General features: G+C 38.6%; 2 protein-coding genes across 3 annotated transcripts; one reads left to right on the top strand and one right to left on the bottom strand.

Annotated features, from left to right (window-relative positions):
- Positions 1 to 320: 320 nt before the first annotated feature.
- Positions 321 to 8,677, bottom strand: LOC137265232 (RING finger protein 145-like). 2 transcript variants are annotated; one of them, XM_067800585.1, is made up of 3 exons: positions 8,482 to 8,655; positions 5,917 to 6,158; positions 321 to 5,103 (listed from the first exon to the last, which is right to left on the bottom strand). In XM_067800585.1, the coding sequence occupies exons 2-3, from the start codon at positions 6,095 to 6,097 to the stop codon at positions 3,170 to 3,172; spliced, it is 2,115 nt and encodes a 704-aa protein (XP_067656686.1). In that variant the 5' UTR covers positions 6,098 to 6,158; positions 8,482 to 8,655; the 3' UTR covers positions 321 to 3,169. The 2 variants fall into 2 exon arrangements, with proteins under 2 accessions (XP_067656686.1, XP_067656687.1); XM_067800586.1 differs by having other exon boundaries at positions 2,630 to 5,103; positions 8,531 to 8,677.
- A 1,684-nt stretch (positions 8,678 to 10,361) lies between these two features.
- On the top strand, positions 10,362 to 22,884 carry LOC137265127 (protein TRC8 homolog). The gene is made up of 2 exons (XM_067800440.1): positions 10,362 to 10,666; positions 16,192 to 22,884. The coding sequence occupies exons 1-2, from the start codon at positions 10,498 to 10,500 to the stop codon at positions 18,072 to 18,074; spliced, it is 2,052 nt and encodes a 683-aa protein (XP_067656541.1). The 5' UTR covers positions 10,362 to 10,497; the 3' UTR covers positions 18,075 to 22,884.
- The last annotated feature ends 187 nt before the right edge of the window (positions 22,885 to 23,071 follow it).

The raw sequence follows: 23,071 nt of genomic DNA, 5'->3' as shown, positions 1-23,071 counted from the left end.
ACACACACACACACACACACACACTAATCACCACCACCACACACACGCACATACAAGAGAAGATACATGTGATTTAATATAAATCGGGTGATCGGGTGGTACCATGAGACATCACCATGTGCTCGTTCATTTTCAGATGATTGACAGAGTATTTGAGCAATATCATGGGTGAGGACACCAGAAATGTGCTCAACATCGAAGGAGGGCAAGCCCAAAGAGATGTGTTTACCAGCTGAGTGACACCTGCAGGCTTCAGGCTCATATAATGGATGAATATCAATGTTTTCATGATAAAAAAGGCAGCCAATAAACAAGTGAACTATGATGTGTAACAGTGGTTTATTATACACATTCATTGTTATTATTAGCAGGACATATTAAGACATTGCCAGTATACCCCCAGAAATGGGTTTTGTTCACAATTGGGCAAGATATGCAACAGATCAATATGAACAAAATTGAACAGTTATCAAACATTTCCACATGACAACAGGTAAAACAAGCACATATCACACACTTTAACCTTGCAGATCCCTTATAGCCCGACCAACTGTGAATACACCCTCTGAATCAGTCAGTGTGTGAAGTAATACCACCAGGATACTGAGTGAGTAGTTTCACGCCACTTTTAGCAATATTCCAGCAATATCATGGCACGGGACACCTGAAATGAGCTACACACACTGTATCCATGTCAGGAATCAAACCTGGGTCTTCCATGTGACAAGGGGATGCTGTACTCACTAGGCTACCCCACCGCCAGGAAAGAACAGATGACCTTCACCAGTGCATAAGTGAGAGGGGTTGTGTTACTGCACCATAGTTTGATATCTGTTGATGTCTCTTGCTACTGTCCAGCTTGTCTTGAATGACAGAACTATCCCATTACAATATACTCAGTTACTCTTTCTGTTTGTGGTGATAGTAGTATCACCAGCCACAGCAACTCCTAAAATAACATAACAAACAGGCAGCAACATCAGTATCAGACAACCTTAGTTCACCTCTAACACACTCTTCAACAAATAAATAACTCATTTCAATATTTACATCTTGGCTCTATAATATTTGGGCACAGACATGAGAGAAGCTTGTATGTCTAAAATACAAATAGGCACACTAAATCAGTTTCCTGTCTCGTGTTTACAAAAAAAATATACTGTCTTCATTTGCATTCAAATCCATTCACTATTCTAGTATTCCCACAGTATCGAGGGCATTGTTACAACTCATTCAGCACATAATTGCCTTTTGTCTTCTAATGCTATACATTTACAGCTTGTTCACATTTGACACTAAATGTATATATTTTTCAATACATAGATCAGGTAATATGGTTTATGGACAATAGTGCCATGCATCACAAGGATAATAATTTTTTCACTGGTCACGAGGAGTACATTATAAGTTGTTCACTGGTCGCAAGGGGACCGTGGGCTCATGTACCCTCGAGGTGTGTTTATAGCGAGGGGAACATAAACAAGCCTCGAGGGTACATGAGCCCATGGACCCGGAGGGACCAGTGAACAACGTATTTATCTTACCAAACATTTTAATTTTGAACTGTCTGAAGCACTTCTGTTGAATGCGAGGCGAATCGCCATCTGCAGATGACAAAAGGTAAACAGATTTAGAGTGATCTCCCTTCCATCGATTCTCAATCGCAAAACATTGGTAATTTCCATGCCTGATGCATGATTCAGTGTTATTCGAGGCAAAAAAGTACTACCATGAAGCACCAAAAGAGTTTGGAATTCCCAGCAGTGTACACTGAAAATAATACATCGCCTGTAAGCGGGGTACATTGAAAATAATAGAATAGCGCTTAGCTAATCAGAAAGCAACATTCATGTGTGAGGTAAGAAAAAGGTTGATGTAGCCTCTACAGGGATTCACAGGATGAGAATTCCTGCGTCCTATACACTGACTGTGGATGCAACAAAATTTATCAGTACAACAACGGGGACCCAGGAAAAGTCCAAATACGTCTGTAAAAATTCCAATCAAGAATCAATAAATTTTCACTCACTTTGTTACTAGCTGGGTTATGGTATCATTTGCAATTTCATTACACATACAATTAATGTGTTGATAATAATACGCATTACAATAGCAGTATTAATAACAATATTTAAGGGTCTGGGATCCCCATCAACCTATGCATCCGAGGGACCAGTGAGCAAAGTATTTATCTTACTGAACACCTCAAAGTATATTCTGAAAATTTTGAAGCACAGGTATCAGATCTTAATAGGCAGTACCAGAGTTAGGTAATTAGCCAATACCTACGAAGTCAGACAGAAAAAAATTAGAGTTGTCACCCTTACATCAAATTGCATTTGCAAAGCATCAGTATTTTCCATACATCATACATAACTAAGTAATTTTAGATAAATAATTACTAACATGAAGTACTAAATGAATTCCCAAAGTTCAGCATTCCCAGCGTGTAGCATTATCCTGCATGTATGTGGGGAACATTGGAAATGATTGAAGAGCACTCGGCCAGTCAGAAAACGACAGTTAAGTGTGAGGTAAGATAATTTGTTATGTCTGTACTCATAGTAAAATACAAGAACAATAAGCAGACAATATCAATACGTTAACACAATAACTGTACAAATGCAATGTAAGTTACAGCTGATGACTAGTCTCCCACAGACTGCCACATGTGCTGTAATAACAATACCATAACTTAAAGAGAAAAATATTTCTCTGTCTTGTCATGAACAAAAACAAGTGACTACACTTACAGACCATGTACACAGAACAGTGAAATCTCAGGGTAATACCTTATTCCAGCTATAGAACAGTAGTCTGTAAAAAATCATGTCTGGACCAGACAATTCAGTGATTGACATCATAAGCATCCAATTACGAAACTGGGACATGATGACATGTGTCAACCAAGTCAGCGAGCCTGACCACCCGATCTGGTCAGTCGACTCTTATGACAAGCATGCGTTACAGAAGACCAATCTCCCAACGTATTTCCTTAACATGACCTTCACGGATCTACATGCACCTTACAGTTGCACCATTTTAAATGGCATGTCAGATTACTTGAGCATAAATTAATAAACAATGACATGAGGATTCAGCAGAACAACTTGAATAAAGCAATAAACATGGGATATGATCACTCTGGAAGTCCACACCCAGGTAGGCATCAGATCTGGTGATGAATGGGCCCATACCTTCTCCTAACATCCCCTCCTCCACCACCATCAGCCAAACCCTGACCCCTTACCCATGCATTAGTCTCTACATCATCATTGTCATTGTTTGTGGGGCTCGCAGCTTCTGCCACGCCCTCAATCAGGTCAAACTTGGACACATGTCCGGCATCTCCTAAAAGGTTATGGTGGTCATTGTCCACATCCACGTTTCCATCCTCTGCCATGGCACTACTGTCACTGGACTCAGTTGTCTGCGAAGATGTTGTCTCAGAACTGTCGTCATCATCTTGGGATGCAAGAGTTGGATTCATCACAAAGTCCTCCCTGTTGGCATCAGATCCTGCTGCCACCTCCTGGTGAATGTCACGGTGACACATCGGGCAACTGTCCTTCACATACAGCCATTTACGTAAACACACACCATGAAAGAAGTGGCCACACGGAGTCACCCGCGCACTCTTCATCTCATTATAGCAGATAGCACAAACATCATCCAAGCAGGATAGCTGGTATTCAGAGGCTGCCGGGAGGCTCTCAACCTTCTTACTAGCCTCCCTCCGCAGCAAGAAGCTCTTCCAGCCACTCTGCAGTCTCTGCCATACATTGAAGTAACAGTGGACAATCAAGATGGAGGAGTTGATCCAGCTCCATTCTCCAAACAGTGACTCCTTCAGTCCATAACACACAACAAACACAGCAACAACGAATTCCAGAACACGTGTGATGGCTCGCGCACAGTATATGACATCATCCAGCATTTCCCAGGGCTCGTTCCTGAAAGAGTCATACATGAATAGTGAGTACACTGCCAGTGAACCAATGACTTGCACAGAGGTGAGCATGCAGCTGGACACAATGACCATGAGCCAGAAATCCAGGTCAAAATACTGACAGATGGAGTAGGTCATGTACAGGGGAAACATCCACAGGAATGTACACAGAGCCACAGCTCTCACATGTTTGAACACACTCTTGTTGTGGGACGCACTAAGTGCCAACAATACTGGATCAGCAATTTCATACATTGACTGAATTAGCGAAGATGCTACTATGAATAAAAGGATGCTCATCAGAAATGCTCTTTGAAGTGGTCGAAGATCAAGGAGGTCTGTCTGAATGGCTATTAACAACATCGTGAATCCCTCTGTCCATCCTCGCATTGCATCCACATCTTGTGACCATGCCTCGAATCCTTGGAGGTACAGCTTGGTCAAAGTGAGAATACTGTATGATGCGTAGGTAATAGTTACACATAATGCAAACAGACTGATTGGTGTTGCACAACATTCACCAATACTTGCTAGGATAATCACAATCCAACCTTCCTGCATAATAGGATGGTTTTCAGAATATAAATACACATACAGTTGTGTGATGAACATAACCAGCCAGAATATCAACAGTTGTATGGGAAGTAGTACGGAATGCCAAAATGTGATGAAAACAGGGAAGACTCCAAATGCACGGAAGGCAAGGACAACATTATTGATTCCTTCCTTACAATTGTCGATGATATTCCCAAGATTGTTAAACACGTAGAACAGCACAATGAGAGTTGAGAAAATGGATGCAAAGTTATGCACAATGTGTAAATCGTTGAGTGGGAAGCCCAGCGAGCGAGCCAGTACAGGCAGTGTAAACACAAGCATGAGGAAGCGTGTCCAGTCCTTGAGTTCAACCAGGTATGTGATAAGAGCAGCCATGAAGGCCTGGGCGATTAGGTGCAGGATCAGCCTCTCTGTGTGCTCCTTGTCATCAAATAGATCTGCCCACGTCTGCTCCTTGTTCTCCAGTACCTCCACCTGGACAAAGCTCTGTGACAGGAAGAAGGACCCTAGCAACATCAGTCCGCTCACCAGGTACACATAGAAAGTCACCAGTTTCTTCAGTGGGAGGGTGCCAATAGCAACAGCAAACAGAAGAGCTGAAAAAATAATAACAACAATAATAACAATAGAAAACATAGAAACATTACAATAACATTAGAAAACATACAATTTACAATAATAACAGTAGAAAACATGGAGACATTACAATAACAATAGAAAACATGGAGACATTACAATAACAATAGAAAACATGGAGACATTACAAACATGGAAAGTCAAGATACTGCTTAAGGATTTTCCTCTGAGTAGATATTTATCCATATTTAGCAAAATTCATGAATATATTCATTTATATTTATAAACAATCCAACATATTAAACAAAGATCAAAACTTAAAACACTACCCAAGAAGATTCAGCATGTGTCAGCGGACTCTACTAACTACACATATACCAAATTGCATTACATGTTAAGGCTAGAAAATGGCCATAAGAATACTCAGTTCTTGTTAAGGCTGTCATGCAATGGTGAATGAATGTCAACATGTAAAACAGCTTCTCCCTCACCACCAACTACATGTAAAAAAATTTCATTACATTTTTAACAATAACGACTGAACAAGACCATTAACGCTATTTTTGTAATATGTGTGATAATGTTCTGTTTGAAAGGCATTTTACTTTCCTATTACCTTCTGAAAATACTGTCATAATAATAATTAGATCTGAACCTCTTGAAAGTACTGGATCCCCCTGGACCTCTTTAAAATACGCTTTTTCCTTCCCACTTTCCAGTTAACCTAAAAAAATCAGAAGGCAAGGGAAGTAACTCTTTGACAAGTCATTCAAAGCCAAACACAAGATGGTGTGAGAGTGAGCAGAAGTTGAAGCAGAGTAGTTTCCTCCTACCCATGTAATAGACGACTTTGATGATGATCTCAACATCCTTGGTATGCACCTGGACCGTCTTCAGGGGATCAGTGCGGTACCACACCTCCATGACGAAGAGGGCGGGGACCCTTAGTATGACCCCCACCCCGGACTCCAGGGACTCACGAGATATCTTGAACATGTTGAACAACTGCACCATTGTCACCAGTCTGACCCAACTCGGTATCACATGTCACATATAAGGGGTCATTTCTTTTATCCTGTAAATGAAACAGTACAATTATGTCAGTAAAAGGGCAATGTCAATCTTCTGAAACTTGTTTCCAGGCCCTTATGTTATGTTTACATAGCCAAGACACTGTTGAGGATCTACCTTAGTACTGGTCCCCAACAACCCATGCTTGGAAGAAGCACTTAACAGAATGGCATGGGCAGACTCACTAACTTGGCTGATAATTGTCATCACATCTCAGTTATGAAAATAGATGCTCATTTACAGGTGTCATGATGCAGGTGCCTCACCATACGATATGTATCTCGATACTGAGGTCACAATAGGTATTGCAATGCAGCACTTCAACAGTTGTGCATAACAGGCCACCTTGTCTGTTAAAATCATACTTCACTGAAAACCTGTAAAGAACTAATACACGTCATTTCTGTTATAGGTAGAGATTATTAGAGACAGGATGACTACCCATCAGCCAAGTACCCATCACTCACTCTGAACAAGTCATGTTTGCTGTTTTGTGTAAAAAGTACAAGAGACAAATGTCTTAAGGCTCAAAATAGTAACTGATAAAAACGAAAGAATCAAAGAATCAAAATAATATCACATGAATCATTTACCCGTCTCTCTTATGTTAACTGGCATTATGACCCTACTTCATTTACATGTAACTGAAATCTTCTTCTTACAAAATCTACAACATACTTGATATGCAATTTCATATATTTCATTACAACTAGAGTACAACCAAACATGCCACAAGGCACTGTGCCCTACCTGAGCTCTGGAATTATCATTAGATCAGAGAATCTTTCAAGAGTAAATCATCATGGGTGTTATTAATAATAAATGACTGAATATTCAATAACATGTTCAATATGTCTATAATGGAACAGAATTCTGTGATCAGTTTTAAGAAACATATGCTAAGGGATTCCATGTGTTCAGTTACGACAAACATACAAGTAGCACTACCAGATGATCAAATCGAGTGGGGTTGGCTCATGACATGTACAACTGCCTGTTTAGACCTTACAATCTCAAATGCTGGATGAATGGTCACATATCATAGGTAATCATTAACACATGACACATATTTCACATGAGATAAGCCTTAGGAAATAAACAAATGATGGTGCTGAATTTAAAGTAACACAATTTAGCTTCTGTCTGATCAGTAAACATTTCAGCTTACCTAAAAACTATGTCATTTCATAGTTAAACACAGCAATCATTCACTGGACTGTGAAATGTTTACCCTGGCAAGCTATTTGTAATATTCCTTATCACTAACTATAACCTTGTGACTGGTTTTGACCAGCTTACACAATCACAAACAGGCCAAGGTAAAACCAGGTGACCCCATACTGCCCTATCAATCGAACTTGAGGAGCTCCTTTCAGATTTGCTTGTCAAAGTATTTTTTGATATGGAGAAATACATCACAAAACATAACATTTATCACCTCTATCTAAATACACTGGTGAACATGGTGAACAAGGAAACACTGATGTGGTTGTTTGCTATGTTCTATCATAAAAACAATCAATGAATAGAGGTCACTCAAAGCCAGTATCTACCATGCACCAGTTCTTATTTTTTAATGACTATCCTATGTTTCACTGGCAATCTTAAGATTCCCATGTAGTTGTATGATTCAAGGACTATCTGTTACCTTTTTGGAAACTTTGAACAAAATGTGGTTTACTTTCAAAGCCCAAAGATTTAAAGTGTGTGGAAGAAGTATTTCTCAATGAGCACTGACTATGCATGAGAAAAGCATATAAAGGGTAAAATAATATTCACATGTGCGTTAACACTTCACATACAGGATCAACCAATCCAGTGTGACACCACTTGCTGTTTACAATACAAAATGATGCTACTATGCAAATTGGAAAAAGTTCCTTCCATTCCCCCTATTCTTTCTTCTCTAGAATAACACAGGTAACAGTAAGTGGTTCAACCCTTTATATTGTACTTAATTTGGGGGCTTTTAATTGTTCTTGTGAGTCCACTAGTAAGTGTTGTGTTAGGTTTTGTTAGAAATTCAAGTATATGTCAGTTTATAAATAATATCTGAGATGGGGGAACGGGAGGAACTCTTACCTGCGAATCAATGATACAGTGTGTAAAACGTCTGAGTCTGATGCTGTCTTTTTCATCTGTTTTGTCTCGGAATCGGTTATTTACTGCACTTGAATTGAAGAGTATCTAGCTAAATTCGGGAATGTAGACGTTACAATTACTACGAGATCAGTAAACATGCGAACTGTTTCAATATCTATCATTACACCTCTTACTCGGTAAGTCAGTTACTGACGTAGTCGTCATTGTATACGCATGCATCTTACCGAGGTGTGTCCTCTAGCCCAGTGGAAACTGGACCAGGCTAGAACTTACACTGGATAATGCAGGATTTGTGTTATCGAAGCACTGTCTTGCGACAGCTGTCAGGGGTGCACTTGCTTTCTGACGTCATCATCTTATGGGTATGATGATTCCTCTGAAGAGTCGCCTTCGCTGTCAGAATGACCGGAAGTCCGTGTACAATCATATACTGTCAAAGATAACTATCCTTATATATATACTTTTTCATGGAAAGTCTTCTGTTGAATCAAATATTGAGTATCAAGCTATTTGATGTAAATTTGAAATGAGTTAGTGAAATGCAGCCACTATCATGTCAGGACTCAGTCATGGCAACATTATTTGTATTTTTAATCTAAGTTATTTTCATATTTAGTAGCAGTTAAAGCTACGTGTCTACAAAAATATTCTGATCTAAACATGATGATGGCGAAAGTCTTACGTATCTTACCCGTTATCATAAAATACCTATCTTCAAAATACCTTAGACATATATGGATATGGTTCCAACTGTCGGCTGATCGTGATACTACAGAAGATAAAACTCTTTCGGTGTGAGATATGTTCCTTGTTTGCATGTAAACAGCGTGGAGTTGCCATGATGGATTGTAATTACATTATCCCTATTTAGTCTATTTAGTTCATAAGAAAACACCATCAGCCTGGAGAATGACGTGGGGGCAAACATTTCTTGTTAGGCTCAAAATATGGCAGTGGACTGAAAAAGAAAAAATCCCAACTGTGAAATGTGAGATCCAAAATTATTTCCAAACCACAGTGTCTTGTAAGATATGTTATATTTGGGATTATACTTTCTTAGTAAAGTACAAATTCTAGCATTTTTTGTTTTTTAGCTGAGTCCCATCCCGGATTCGAACCCGCACCCTCTTTGTGGCTCGATGCTTCACAAATCACCCCCAATACCAATCTTGTTTGATCGTCTCAACATGAATGACAAGAGGGCCAATTAATCATTTGAACCACAAGAATACTGGGTTATTGTCCGTTATTAAAAGATCAAAGTTTCATGCCTGAAACGAGATGTGACCATCCGCGCTGAATATGAAAACTCGCTTGGTGAAAATGTACGAAAACATTTCGAAGAACAAAGCACTTGCTGTTTCGGTTTTGTTTTTGCTCCTAAGTGTTAAAGCTGAAACGGCACCTCTGCGAAACGTCAACCCGACGAAAACGCAAACGGAAAGGTTTCTCTACAAAGCATTTCCAACTTTTGGCAATGAAAATGATGATGACGGTGACAGGTAATTATACTGAGTATTGCAATGGAATATCTAGTCATGTAAAGTTATTTCTATAGGCAGGAAAAATAATCTGCCTGTTAAAGGATTGTGTTATTACGTAATGTTGTTATTACGGCTAACGTTTTTATGTTGGTTTTGTTTTTAAATACTTTACTTCGTCGGAGGAACTGTCAGTTGATGGTGAACAACATTGTTGTTACATGAACAGTTATACCAGCTGTCAGCTGTCTCTGAGCTGTATTGAATTGTTTATTATCTTGTTTCCTCAATCCCAGGCTGCAGAAAAATTCTCACAAGCACATGATGTGTTATAGGACAAAGGGTGGTATAGAATACATGCAAACATCATTACTACTAAGTGCAACGTTTTCGTGTGATAAAATCTGTGGCCCTTGAAACCTTGACCCTCTCACCGTGGCATATCACTTTAACCCCTCAGTAAATATGGAATAAGCCTGTAAGAAAGTAATCCATCGTTTTTGTCTGTTCAGGTAATGGGGAAATAGCATTACTACATATTACAATTTAATTACCCAGAAGGTGCCCACAGAGATAGAAATATGGTAGAAATAGTTGTGAGGATAAACATATCGATGTACCGGAAGTGAAATAACCGCTGCTGTGGCTGCGTACTTTCCACAAGTTGCGAAGAAACTTTTCCGCAGTTTCTGAGCAACTAGAGATAATTAAGTCTTGAAAATAGAAAAGAGAGGGACAAGACCTCCCCATAGATGAAAAATGACATGGCGATCCCGAGTAGAAAGGGTACTAGACGTTGCTCTACGCGTCCCTTCCCTGTTCGTCATGGACAGTATTTTTCTGGGGAACTTCCTGAACCTGTTCATCACATACGATCCAGATATGGCATGGAGGACCTATATGATGTGGTTATTCGGAATGGTCACGTGTATGTATTTGCCTGAATTTCATAAATAATCACCCTCTAATTTCAGTAAGTGCCCAGTCGATCGACATATAAGCTATGTTTATAAATATTCATGTCAGAAATAATTAGTATTGAAAGTAGGCCTAAAACCTTGAAACACTGCAACGTCTAAGCTATGATGTCTTAAGGTAAAGTGTCTTCAGTCTTCCGAATTCATAATCTCAGTAAGAGTTCCTCCCATTCCCATATCCCGAATAATGATTTTAAATTAATGTACATCCTGGAATTATTAATATTAACAAAGCCTAACACAACAGTTACTAGAGGACTTACAAAAATAACTAAACTAACTAATTAAGTACAATATGTAGGATTGAACCACTTAGTGTTACCTCTGTTACTCTGCGGAAGAAAGAATATGAGGGAACTCTTTCCATAATTTCAGTTGAATATTAAGAATGTATGTCAGACTTTTCTTCAAGTTTAGACTTTATTTTACAACTGAAAATGTGTAAATTCATTTTCCAAAGGGCAAGTAAACATCTTCCTGATTTTTTACCAACAGAGCAATTTAAATGTTAGGAGCAATGCGTACCTGTTGCCACCTCCGATATTAGCACTTTACCATGCTTTTTCAGTACGGTTAGTTGTTTCATTATAAACATGGTTATGTCCACAACTTTTGATAAGAAGTAAGAGTAACCTGGGGTTTTATCCCAAATGTCCCAGATGTAATTGTCAAATATTCTATTTGAAACAGAAAAGAATTTTCTGTATATAATCAATGATCTTGAAGAGGAAATTTGTTTCTGTCCAAAATGACTGTTTGTGGCAAAGATCGCTTCAAAAGTTACTTATTCTATAAACTATTGGGCCTACCTTTAGAATACAGCACCACAAACTTTAAAGACATGTCATAATACTATTTTATGTAATTGCAAGTGATTTTGTTCAAAAGCACGTTCTTGAAACAATGCCCTATGACGCCAGCATACCAACAAGGTCGTCAAGCTCAGCGAGTGCGTCTAAGCTCCGCTGACTGATGTTTCATCTCTACCAGCCATGTCATTACAGAAACCCAACGATGTTGCGAGTTTCCAGTAGTAGTTCCCGGCGGAGGTGCAATTTTTAAATATTTTTTCTTTTTTGACTAATATGCTCATATTTTTTTGTATTAAGAGGTGCTGAGGTGTTGTATTTAGTGTATTTATATATTATGTATTTTTAAATTTAGTAAGAATGACTTACATTGGTCACATTGCGCCATGTTTTATTATTCGCAGTTTTGGTCAATTAAAATAATCTAAATGTATTCTCTATTTCGGTTTCAAACATAACTATTTGGATCAAAGGAATTAAAACTGTAAACTAAGATACATGCATATCTTTGTCATTCAGTAATTTGCACCATTACAAGGAAATCTTTTATTTTTCGAAGCAGTAAGAATTCATTACACTGGATTCGTCAGCCATTTTCGTGCCGGTTCGGTGAGCATATTCTGTTTATTAGAATTATTTCAAGGGTTAGGGTAAGGGTATGGGACCTAACCCAATAAAGTAGGTAAATGCACGAGTACCAATTGTTTTCCTTTTCCATTTTTGATATTTTGTTGACAAAGAAAAACGGGAGACCAAAAACATCAAAAGTTAAAAAAACGATGAAAAGGTTTAATGTCGAAATTTAGGGCTGATGCCTCCAGCAACTTTCTCCTCTAGATCTACATATTTTCAGTAATGATTCAAAGTCTAACTCACCCTCGTGCCGTCACCAAACATGCTCATGTCTCACACATTCCTTAGTGTGATCCACATTATCCTTACTGGGTTCCCTACAACACTTTTTGTCACAAAAGCACACAATGATTTTTATACAAGCACGTCATTCATGCATGCACCGTGAAATCAACGTCTGACGCCTGATGTCAACAACCCTTTTCAGTTCGAACCATATCGGCTCATTCAACACAGCATGGTATTTTGTAGATTACGGAATAGGACGATCGTGCCAAATGATATCAGGACCATTCGGCAACCATCAGTAGATTGAAAGCACGAGGCCCCAAGTCTACCCATAACCTTCGTAATTCTCCGCAACCAATTCGACTCTTTCCGTTCATTTCCGTGACGTCACAGGAATGACATAGTGCAACAATGTAGACGTAGCTCAGTCGGTTATCTGTCGGGCTAACAATCCGATGGTCGCGGGTTCGCGTCAGACGGCTTCTCACAAACTGGTTGCCTGTCTCACTGACATGTGACCTACGGGTGAGAACGTCCTCACGAGAAATTGTGGTGCTGAATTCTAAAGGTGCTATAACTATTGAGACTTAGTTGATGTACAGATTTGGCATCAGTGATCTGACATATTCCAACCTTGACTTACCATGCTTACCATCCTTACAGTTGATTTCTTTTATATCTGCAAGTCATTCTTGTCAAATGATATCAAGTCAGATTCTATTCTTTTTCTTGGAGCTGACATCACTGTATCCACTCATCCTTGTTAAACTGACCTCACCTTGGACCCCTACCCTGTTACTAATTATTCCTTATCAGAATATCAGGTCTGCTCTAGACCAAGAATATCCGAAAATCAGCTCATGGTCATGTAGATGAATTTTCTGTAAACAATTTGTATGTGACTAAGCATGATGACATCACCGCTAACTGGTCATCTAAATCTCAGATTTCAGTATGATATTACAAGAACAACAAAATCACTCATGACTCTTTTGTTTGTAAATGAGTACTTTGTTTGACCATTTAAAGGGGCACTGATGTGGAGCGAATAATGTTTCTCGCCAACAGTCTAATTAAGAAACCAAACTGCAAATTGGTCAGCGCCCTCTCCCTCAACCATGACGGACAAAGGGACTGGGCTCCGGTCTACCATACCAGAATTTCTTCACCTAAACAGTCAGGAGGCCGGATGCCCATCATATGCCATTATTTAAAAATGTCCATGGTATTCCCACCAGTGTAGGTTTTTTTCGGATGCTTGGATGGTATAGTGACTGATTCAATTTGATCCTATTTAGGTGTTTTTACCTCGATATTAAATCATGTTATGTGAAAATATGATGTCTACAGGCACGTAGCAAGCCATTAGTTCCAATCTAAAAGATTGCAAAGCTTTATATTCAGATAGTTTTGAGTGTTGGCCCAGCTGTGATAGGAAATACCATACGTAAATTTTGGTAGGTATGGTAGCTACCCTGGTTTATTATCTCTGATAATAAAAACACACAGTTGGTTTATTTGAATTCGTAAACTAAAAACAATGACTTTGCCATTGGTAGAGAAGTCTGAAAATGTTCTTACGTAAAAAAAAAACTGATTACACCTATTTACCCAAGTACACAGCAAATGCCTGTATGTATTTCATGTGTAACGAAGTTCTGTTGGTATCCTCAAAACAGTTTCGGCCCATAAGTGTTTTCAGGTTGCATGCGATACCGAGATTACATCTTCCTTGCTGTAAATCGCGTTTGATGGTGTAAACCTACACTTGTTATTTGTCATCATTCTCTTGGTGGTCAGTTAATGAATTTATTACAGGTAGCACCACTCAGGTTACTCAACAAAGGTTCCCATTTGGCATTTCTCCTGTCTGGAGTAAATACTCAACATTATAAATTAAGGTCTGTAGTAGCAAATGTATTGTATGTTATGTAATATGTGCATGTAAGTGATGCAGGAGGGTTTATCAGCTGAGTTACAAACCGATAACACACTGATTGATTAATTACTTTTATCTTCTACAGCAGATTTGTCAAAAGGCAGTGTGTGTATGTGTACTAATATATACTGACTACACCCTGTTGTAAAGTATGAGTGTAAAAACAACATCCTTCCTTCAAAGAATTAACCACCATTGTGTTGATTGATTGATTGATTGCTCATTATTGGTTAACTAAGTTACTTAGAATGGCGGACATCATACAGTTAGTTGCCAGGTGTGCTATCTTGGGTGACCAATGAGAGGTTTGTCAGGTTTTCACCAGTGTGAAAGACGTGAAACGATGTGTTACTTCTCTGCAAATTAGACTGTTGTAAGAAACACGACACAGAGCAGGATTATTTACCAGCTTTGAATATCGTTCTTTTATGTGGATATTGATGGATGCATTCCTGAACAAGGTAGTAGCCTGATGTTGTTGCTATAAAATTAGTCTGTTTTACATTCTTTATTTGCATTTTGTTTGAATTTGTTTGTTGTTGCATTCAGCAGAATCTATATGACAGAAAACACACACTAGATGGCGTATGTGTGTGAAATAGGATCCACATTGGCAGTCTATACAATCTTTAAATGTTACACTTATGTTAGAAATTTACTATAAGTGTAAGCAGACCGTGTTTTCTTTTATTAATTTTCAAAATCATACAAACATGACAATAAACTAATAAGGGTTATGAGACAAAATATAGAGACGTACCTTGGCTTCGATATTTTTCCGTCCTAATAGTTTTTACCATTTCTACCACTGGCAGATGATTAACCTTCAAAGTGTTTCATTTGTTTTCGTAATACATTTGTAATTAAGTCTAAATGACTTCGCCTTAGTTGATCTGTCTATAATTAACCCATCAATTGCGCATATGGACTGCGCAGCAGAGGTCACGAGCCAGTCACGAATTCTGGGATATCATCCAGGTACTCACTGGAGAAAAACAATAACAAAAGTTTAAACCAGTCCACGGAAATTGCTCCGCATCAGTGCCCCTTTAACTTATATAAGAAGTGCTGTTGTGTGGTATGTATCATTTAATGCCAATTGCCTCAACAAAACCAGTGCATACTTTCATGAGTACAAGTTAGTCTTTCCCTTGAACTGAAAAATGTCACCTTATCTGGGTTCTGTAAGTAATAGTGTTCAATATATTTACAGTCTCAGTGTACTTTTCTTTGGTTGATGATGATCCTATGTGCAACATAAGCATGTCCCATGTGATGAGAATGGGACATAGAATTCAATTTCTGTTCATATTTGGAATGAGTGACTGCCATAGCAGATGACCTGGTTGATCACAAAATGAAACAAAGACTTTTAACCTTTGTAAACTCAAAATAAGAAACTGATAGTGGCAAAGCTAATGATACCTATTTCATCTAGCTTGTACAATATCAGAGGCCTCCTGTCGTGTAAGACTACTCAGTATAAGGTGCAAGATGCTTAGCTGGGGGTCATCTAAGCATTAAGTTCTGTTAAAAGAAAAGAAGTTTGCACTCAGGTTTGTTATAAGGAACTTGACTGAGAACTTTAAACAACTCTTTGAAATTCTTTGTCTCTGCTTAGTTGTTCAAATAATTAACCGCGACCTGGTATACAAATTGAAAATATTGACTCTATAAACTTTTATACAAATATTGATATAATCTCTAGTTTTCATGAGACCTTCAAATGGCTATTGGGAAGATGGACTATATAGACTAGTGGACACGCTTGCTTGGAGAAGATGGGGATATAAGATTACAATATTTTCTTGGACATTGATGGATTTATACGATCAAAATCATTAACTGTTTATTCCTCTTCCCAAAGGTTTCTTCTCTTCATGCCTGATGTTCTGCCTGGATCTGAAGCAGCTGCTGGAGGTGTACAGCTACCTCATCTCCTTCGGGGCGCTCCTCCTGTCCCACTGGCTGAACATGGCATACGTCCTGGACGTCTACACTACAGAGATGGAGAAGTATGCATACACCGGCCCCCGCACCATGCTCCATCTGCTGACTGATGACCCCTACAGTCTCATCGCTAACTTCATGTTCCAGATCAGTTTGTCTCATCTGTTCATCGTGTTACGCACAAGTCGCTACTCTTATAGACAGATTGAAAACAACAACAGTATGCAGTTTCTGTTGCGACTGAGTATATACCTATCACTGGTAGCTCCGCTGTGTCTGCGAGCCTTCTATTGTGACTCTCATCTGTTTTTATGGTCTCCATTCCTCTCACTGTCCATACCAGTATTACAGCTGGTGTCTGATCTATATAACTCACTGTATTTTATAGCTGTCACATTGAAACGTGCATACTATATAGCAACAGTTGCAGTTCAGGCTGAAGGTATTCAGGCATTTTTAGAACATCATTGGCAAAGGATTCATGTTCCTGATGTGCTTCGAGTGTTCTTTATCGTCAGACTTGTTCATCAAATATTGGTTCATATAGTCAGTAGTATCTATGACAGTTACATAGAAACTGGGGTACTGTCGTATTTCCAGTGGGATCTCTCGTCAAGTCTATGGCAGCAGTTGCTTGTGAGGAGTTGTGAGACAAGTGTAGCGCTTCTGGGACTGACTAGTGTCGTGTCTCTGATGACTCATTACATAGGAATGTTCATGGCTGCTTGTGTAGGATCAGAAACTGAAGAAGATCGCAACATGGGCACAGTGGCAGCCATTTTATTTTTTATTTTAGCCCTTCAAACAGGACTGACAAGCCTAGATCCTGAAAAAAGATTACTGCGACTGTATAGAAACTTCTGCCTTTTATCAACAGCAATTTTACATTTTGTTCACAACATGGTGAATCCTTTACTGATGTCTCTGAGTGCATCTCGGAGTACAAATGTTGTGCGACATTTACGAGCATTGGGAATGTGTGTGTTTCTCATAGTATTTCCTGTGTGGCTGTTGACATTCCTGTGGACCCATCACAACGCAAGTACGTGGCTACTAGCTGTTACTGCATTTAGTATAGAAGTTATAATCAAAGTTTTTATATCATTGCTTGTTTATTTATTATTTATGATTGATGCATATCGTGATTCATTCTGGGAGAAGTTGGATGACTATGTGTATTTTGTTCAGTCCACGGGAAATACAATAGAATTTCTCTTTGGAATTTTCTTATTTTGCAATGGTGCATGGATAATGGTGTTTGAGTCCGGCGGTGCAATAAGAGCCGTGATGATGTGTATCCATGCATATTTCAACATCTGGGTGCAGGCAAAAGAGGGATGGAAGGTGTTTATAAAGAGGAGGACGGCTGTAAATAAAATCAACTCTTTACCGGTGGCGACACAGGAACAGTTAGAAAGTGTCAATGATGTGTGTGCTATATGTTATCAAGATTTGACCAGTGCTCGTGTTACGCGCTGTCAACATTTTTTCCATGGTGTGTGTTTAAGAAAATGGCTTTATGTGCAAGATAACTGTCCTCTGTGTCATGAGCTGATCTACAAGCCAGAAGGGGAGACAATATCATCTCCGATTGTAGCAGAGGTTTGGGAGAACCACGTGAACAGGGCACGTGCACAGGTGGTGCATCGCTTCCAGGCACACCCCAACCAAGTCCACCTTGCAGTGCCACAACCTCAGCCACAACCTCAGCCACAACCTCAGCCCTTCCCCCTCCAGAACCACGTGGCACCACCCCAACAAGCCCCAGCTCAAAGAGTGATACATCCTCACCAGGATTAGGAATGGCCGGTGGATCAGGTGCTTCTGGGTATAGTCTCATAGATATTTTGTTATCATTAAAACTGTATTCAATTACATTTGGTCCCAGACTGAAGCATCAAATTGTTACTGTTTATCCTGCAAATGTTTCATCTGTAAACAGTCTTCTTGGATTTCAGTAGACAGTACTGTACATTATACCAGGCAGTGTTCACAGATGGTGTTTCAAGGTAACAGGACATTGAGTCCTGTAAGTTTCAAATGTCTGGGTGACCCTCTGAAAATTCACAGGACCCATAGAATAAGAAGTGAGCACACATTTCAGATTTAACATTTCGATTTGCATTTGACAAAAGTTTAATATATAAATTGCCTGAGGAAGGTGCAAGAATCATCTGAGAATGAGAAACCCTTCCCTGACATGCATATGTTGACCTCTAGCTGAGTACAGACATGAATACCAGGTGGTGGGTTGTACGGTGGAACAACACAAATCTTGTCTGAATGTTCATGAATAGAAGTTAATCCTAGCTTGCTGCACTAGGGCCAAGGTTTTAAAAGAAGGTAGATGGAGATAGCCAGAACATTAGTACTTTATTCAAATGTGTGTTTTCAAAAAGATAACGAGTACTGTTTTTTCTTTATATTGTACTAGACCCAATGCTGCAACTGAGTAATTATAAATTAGCTAATTTTAGCAGGAATACCCATTACCCTGCTACCATACATATTTTGAAGTGAAGGGAGGGTCAGTGGAAAGCTGTCCAAACTGTTTAAAGCCTTTGTCCCTGCCATGTATTACACACAGGATTCAGTATAAACCTAATTCAGTGGTTTTCAGCAATATCATCTGTTTTGTCATGCTGCAGGACATGTTCTGCACTTTGTGTTCAAGTCTACAGAAACACTATGGAAACAGAGTGCTAAGTAGTCTTTGGTCAAGGACTTCTGTGACACATATGGAGAGAAATCGGGATAGTCAGTAAAGTCAGTGTAGTGTTTTCTGAGTTACTAGTATTGTCCTACGTTCAGGGGCTTGCAGCCTTTAGCATGTTTAGGTTGCCAAGTATTAAATACAACTACTTTGCTGTGTATGTTCATGTAGGTAACTATTGCGTGAGGAATGGAATGCACCAGTATGCCATGTATATTGGTTGTATGGGCAGTTGTCCTTTCACCCACTGGAAACAAAAGGTCATACACTGCATGTACTTGCCCTGGGACACAGAACAAGTATTTTGTTTCTCCTTCCTGCTTCTTCTTTTCCATTTCCTCTTTCACAAAGCCATCCTATTGCCTGGGTTGTCATGGTAACCATGCTTCCATTAGTTTGTCAATTTGCAGAAGGTAAATATGCTTTCCAATATTCTAGTGACATACAAAATATGTACAGGTAAATATGCTAGCATCAACAAACATAATTAAGTATATCAGATAAACCACAGATATGGAAGTCTTAGCAATAAAGGTTAATATCCTATTCAACAATTATTACCTCAACAGCACATTATCAAGGACTCATGGTTTAAGTTGAGTCCTAAGGCCCATATCCCTGTCAGGTTTCTACTTTCCTCACTTATAAACAGAAACCTTCCCTTCAGTTCTTGAATGGTCTGTATGTATACAGCTGTTGAAACATCCAGCAATTCATAATTTTTTTGCAATTTTCTGTCATGTTTGGTTGCTTTGTATAAGAGAACCATAGTAAGACTGGACAATCAATAAATGGGTCAGTTTTGCCACATATATTGCAGATAGCTAGACAAGAATTGTAATCCACAGCATTACATGATGTTTAAAAACTTGAGAATTTTTTTTTTACAAGAAAAGACATTTCCTGAAGAACTTCATGAATCAGGAGCTAAGTTCTCAGGCCTAACAATAATGTTGATATCAACTTTAGTGAAGAGTGACAACACCTTTAATTATAGTGTGTGATGTAACCAGAACCATACAAGACTACATAAGGGAGGACATGGTGCCAAACTGATTGCATGTTCGTTTCATCAAAATTTTGAGCACTGAGCTTTTTCTACATTTGTATTGTTTGGTTTACTGTGAGTACCTCAGTTTTGTTCTAAGCAGTGGTTGTAAATATTACAAAACATTGCTTATGGGGCTCATTGTCATACAGGTCTAAATATGGAGGCCACATGCAACATGCAACTACAATGTCATCAAAACTGCAGTGGCTCTTCTCAGAAGAGACAGAAACCAAATACTGGCATGTTAATGTCTCTAAAACAGGTTTAACAGGAAGGAAATGTGATAGTTCTTTACTTTGTCCCATCTGTTAGTTAATGTTAGTTGAGTATATTTCTTTATTTCTTGCATGTTCTTGAGATTATTACATGAGCAAGTGTGTCATACTGTTTGTACAACACAAATGTGAAATGTTTTATTACCCTAGCGAGAGCTTGGACAATACAGAATTTTGCAAAGGTTTCAGATAAGGCATTGACACACTTGTTCGAAAGAGTGCTTTATTATCAATGTTATTCACTTACGTTTGTGCAGTTAAACATGGTACTCAAGTGTGAGAGTCATCGTTGTCATGTTTTATTACTGAATGATGTCACAGACGATAACATACAGAAACAATGGTTGCTAGGCAAAACTAATGTGTGCACATATGATAAAATAAAACTGTGATTTTTAACCATATGGGTATTAAAGCAGCATATTGTTTATTTCTGGAAATATCATCACGTTTTAAAGTACAGAGTTAAACATATTAAACACCAAGTGAGAATAGATGCATGGTAAGAGTTTCAAGTTAGATTTCAACCCATAAAGCTGTGAAGCTGTGTATATCTCACTATAGACTAAGTGGTGGGGTTGTGTTGACAGACATGCCACCTCTGATATATTCAGGCTGATTAACTCATCATCTTTTTGCACTGAGGCATATAAATATTTAGATGATTAACTAATTAGTTGAATACCATGATGCATGCATATAACCAACTTGCCAAACATTGAATAGTGGAAGTGTGTGTTGAATATTTTAAATGCATTGTTTTGATATTCTGCATAGCAACATGGGTGTATTGATTTTGGATAGTTGATACTTGAAGGGTATGGAGCCTTATGATAAAGCATGTGCTTTTGTCTGAGACACAAATAAATTTGTTGTGGCCATTTATGTTCCGAGTGGAATCTAAGTGGTGTTTGCTTGTTGCTTATTCCCAGCTTAAAGAGACCAGAGTGTGTACAAGGAATCAAAGAGAAGTCCGACATTGCTGGAGGAAACAGGATGTTTGACTTATTCAGTTAAAAAAGACATTCTGTATGGATGTGACACTGGACAAATTGGTCCAGAGAGTGAATAAGTCTGTGTGTGGTCATACTGTCTGCACATAGCTTACTGAGGAAGTGTCCATGTGCATATCTCAGTGGTAGAAGTCCCAATCCATTTTGGTGTGAGAAATATGTTATAAAGAAATCTTTACCAACAGAAGCATACATGAACAGGATCGAAAAAAATCATTTTTCAGCTTCAGGTACTGAAGACGATTATGAAAGCAAAAGGTTGTCATTACCAATGATGTGCCAACATAAGTCACATGGATGAATCAACTTTGGTAGACATGCATGGTGTCATGGAAGTATATACACCTTCTGAATCCACCACTGACCATTTAGTGTAATTCAGTTTGACTGTTGATCTCACTTTGCAAATAACATTGAGAGGTATCGCCTATATCCTTAGTGTTTAGTGTCATGAGGGATGCATTACTAGGCCAATTGAGCCTCTAAGTTGACATCCTTCTCTGAATTTAGCATGTGTGGCCTGATATGCTTATTGAACGCTTTAGATCCAGGATAATAATATCAGCTGTTATTATTTAACTGTACTGTTTTCAAAATGCCAAAGAACATTACTTGAGGCATAACATTCCTTGCCTCATGCATGATGGGGTCTGTCTCAGTATCTGTGTCACTGTGATGTCTCTTCTGTTCAGATCTATGAAGTTCATTGTTTTCATTTTTTTGCTTCACAGAGCAATACCCTGTTGATTCAATCCAAATTTCTACATCCAATGATGTGTACATCCATATTTTCATGTCCATTTCAATATCAGCCAAGGAAAAGGTTCAATAAGATAAAGTGTGTTAACTTTTCTTGCTTAACTGCAGTATTTTAGTTAACACACAGGATAGTGAATGTCTGTGACAACAGTAGAAGGTACTTGAACTAGATCAGTGTGGATAAAGGTGTAAGTAGTAATCCTGGGCCCTGTTTCACAAAGCTATTAAAGCACCATGACAGTCATAACTCGTATACTGTAACACAGACATACGAGTCGTAGCGCTAGGATACCTTTGAGCAATTGGGCCCAGAACATTTTGTTTCTACACTAAACTGCCTGACCAATCAACTTGATGCCAAATCAACTGAACAATAGCTCCACATAAATATATAAACTAGATAAACCAGGTCCATGCATCTTTCATGTTAGCCATCTAGTTAGTAGGAACAGTTATGTTTCAATGGATGGTTTTATGCAATGTGATGAGTGTAGTTTAGAGAAGTATTCAAAGGACCTTCCATTCAGATGTAATATGTGATGTCTGCACTGGTGTTTGTGAATGCATGTTCCCCCTGGGATTGTAAATGTTGTTGATGAATGGTAAATGAGATGGAATAGGAAGCCACTTCTCATGCTCATCTGTGATATATGTACATCTAGAGTGTTGTTAATATAACATTTTGTTATGAGTTTCAATTTGATAATATGTACACAGGATTGTATATGTCATCGCTTTGATTTATCCAGTGATAAAATAATTTATCAAGAAAATATTTGTAATAAATATTACTTCCTTAGACAAAGTGTTTGTTTTAAACATGAAATCTTTGTTCAGTGTTGTATCAAATCAAGAATACAAAAGGAAGTATCAGCAATATACCACCCATATGACAACTGCAAGACTCAATATGGCTCATGAGTTGAGATTTGCATGAGCAACAATCAATCAGACTGACAGAAACAAGCATCACAAGCGGAGAATCC

This window comes from Haliotis asinina, chromosome 15, assembly GCF_037392515.1.
Source record: "Haliotis asinina isolate JCU_RB_2024 chromosome 15, JCU_Hal_asi_v2, whole genome shotgun sequence".
Classification (NCBI taxonomy): domain Eukaryota; kingdom Metazoa; phylum Mollusca; class Gastropoda; order Lepetellida; family Haliotidae; genus Haliotis; species Haliotis asinina.
Note: the sequence above shows the minus strand (reverse complement) of the source record. Positions and strands in the feature narration are given on the sequence as shown.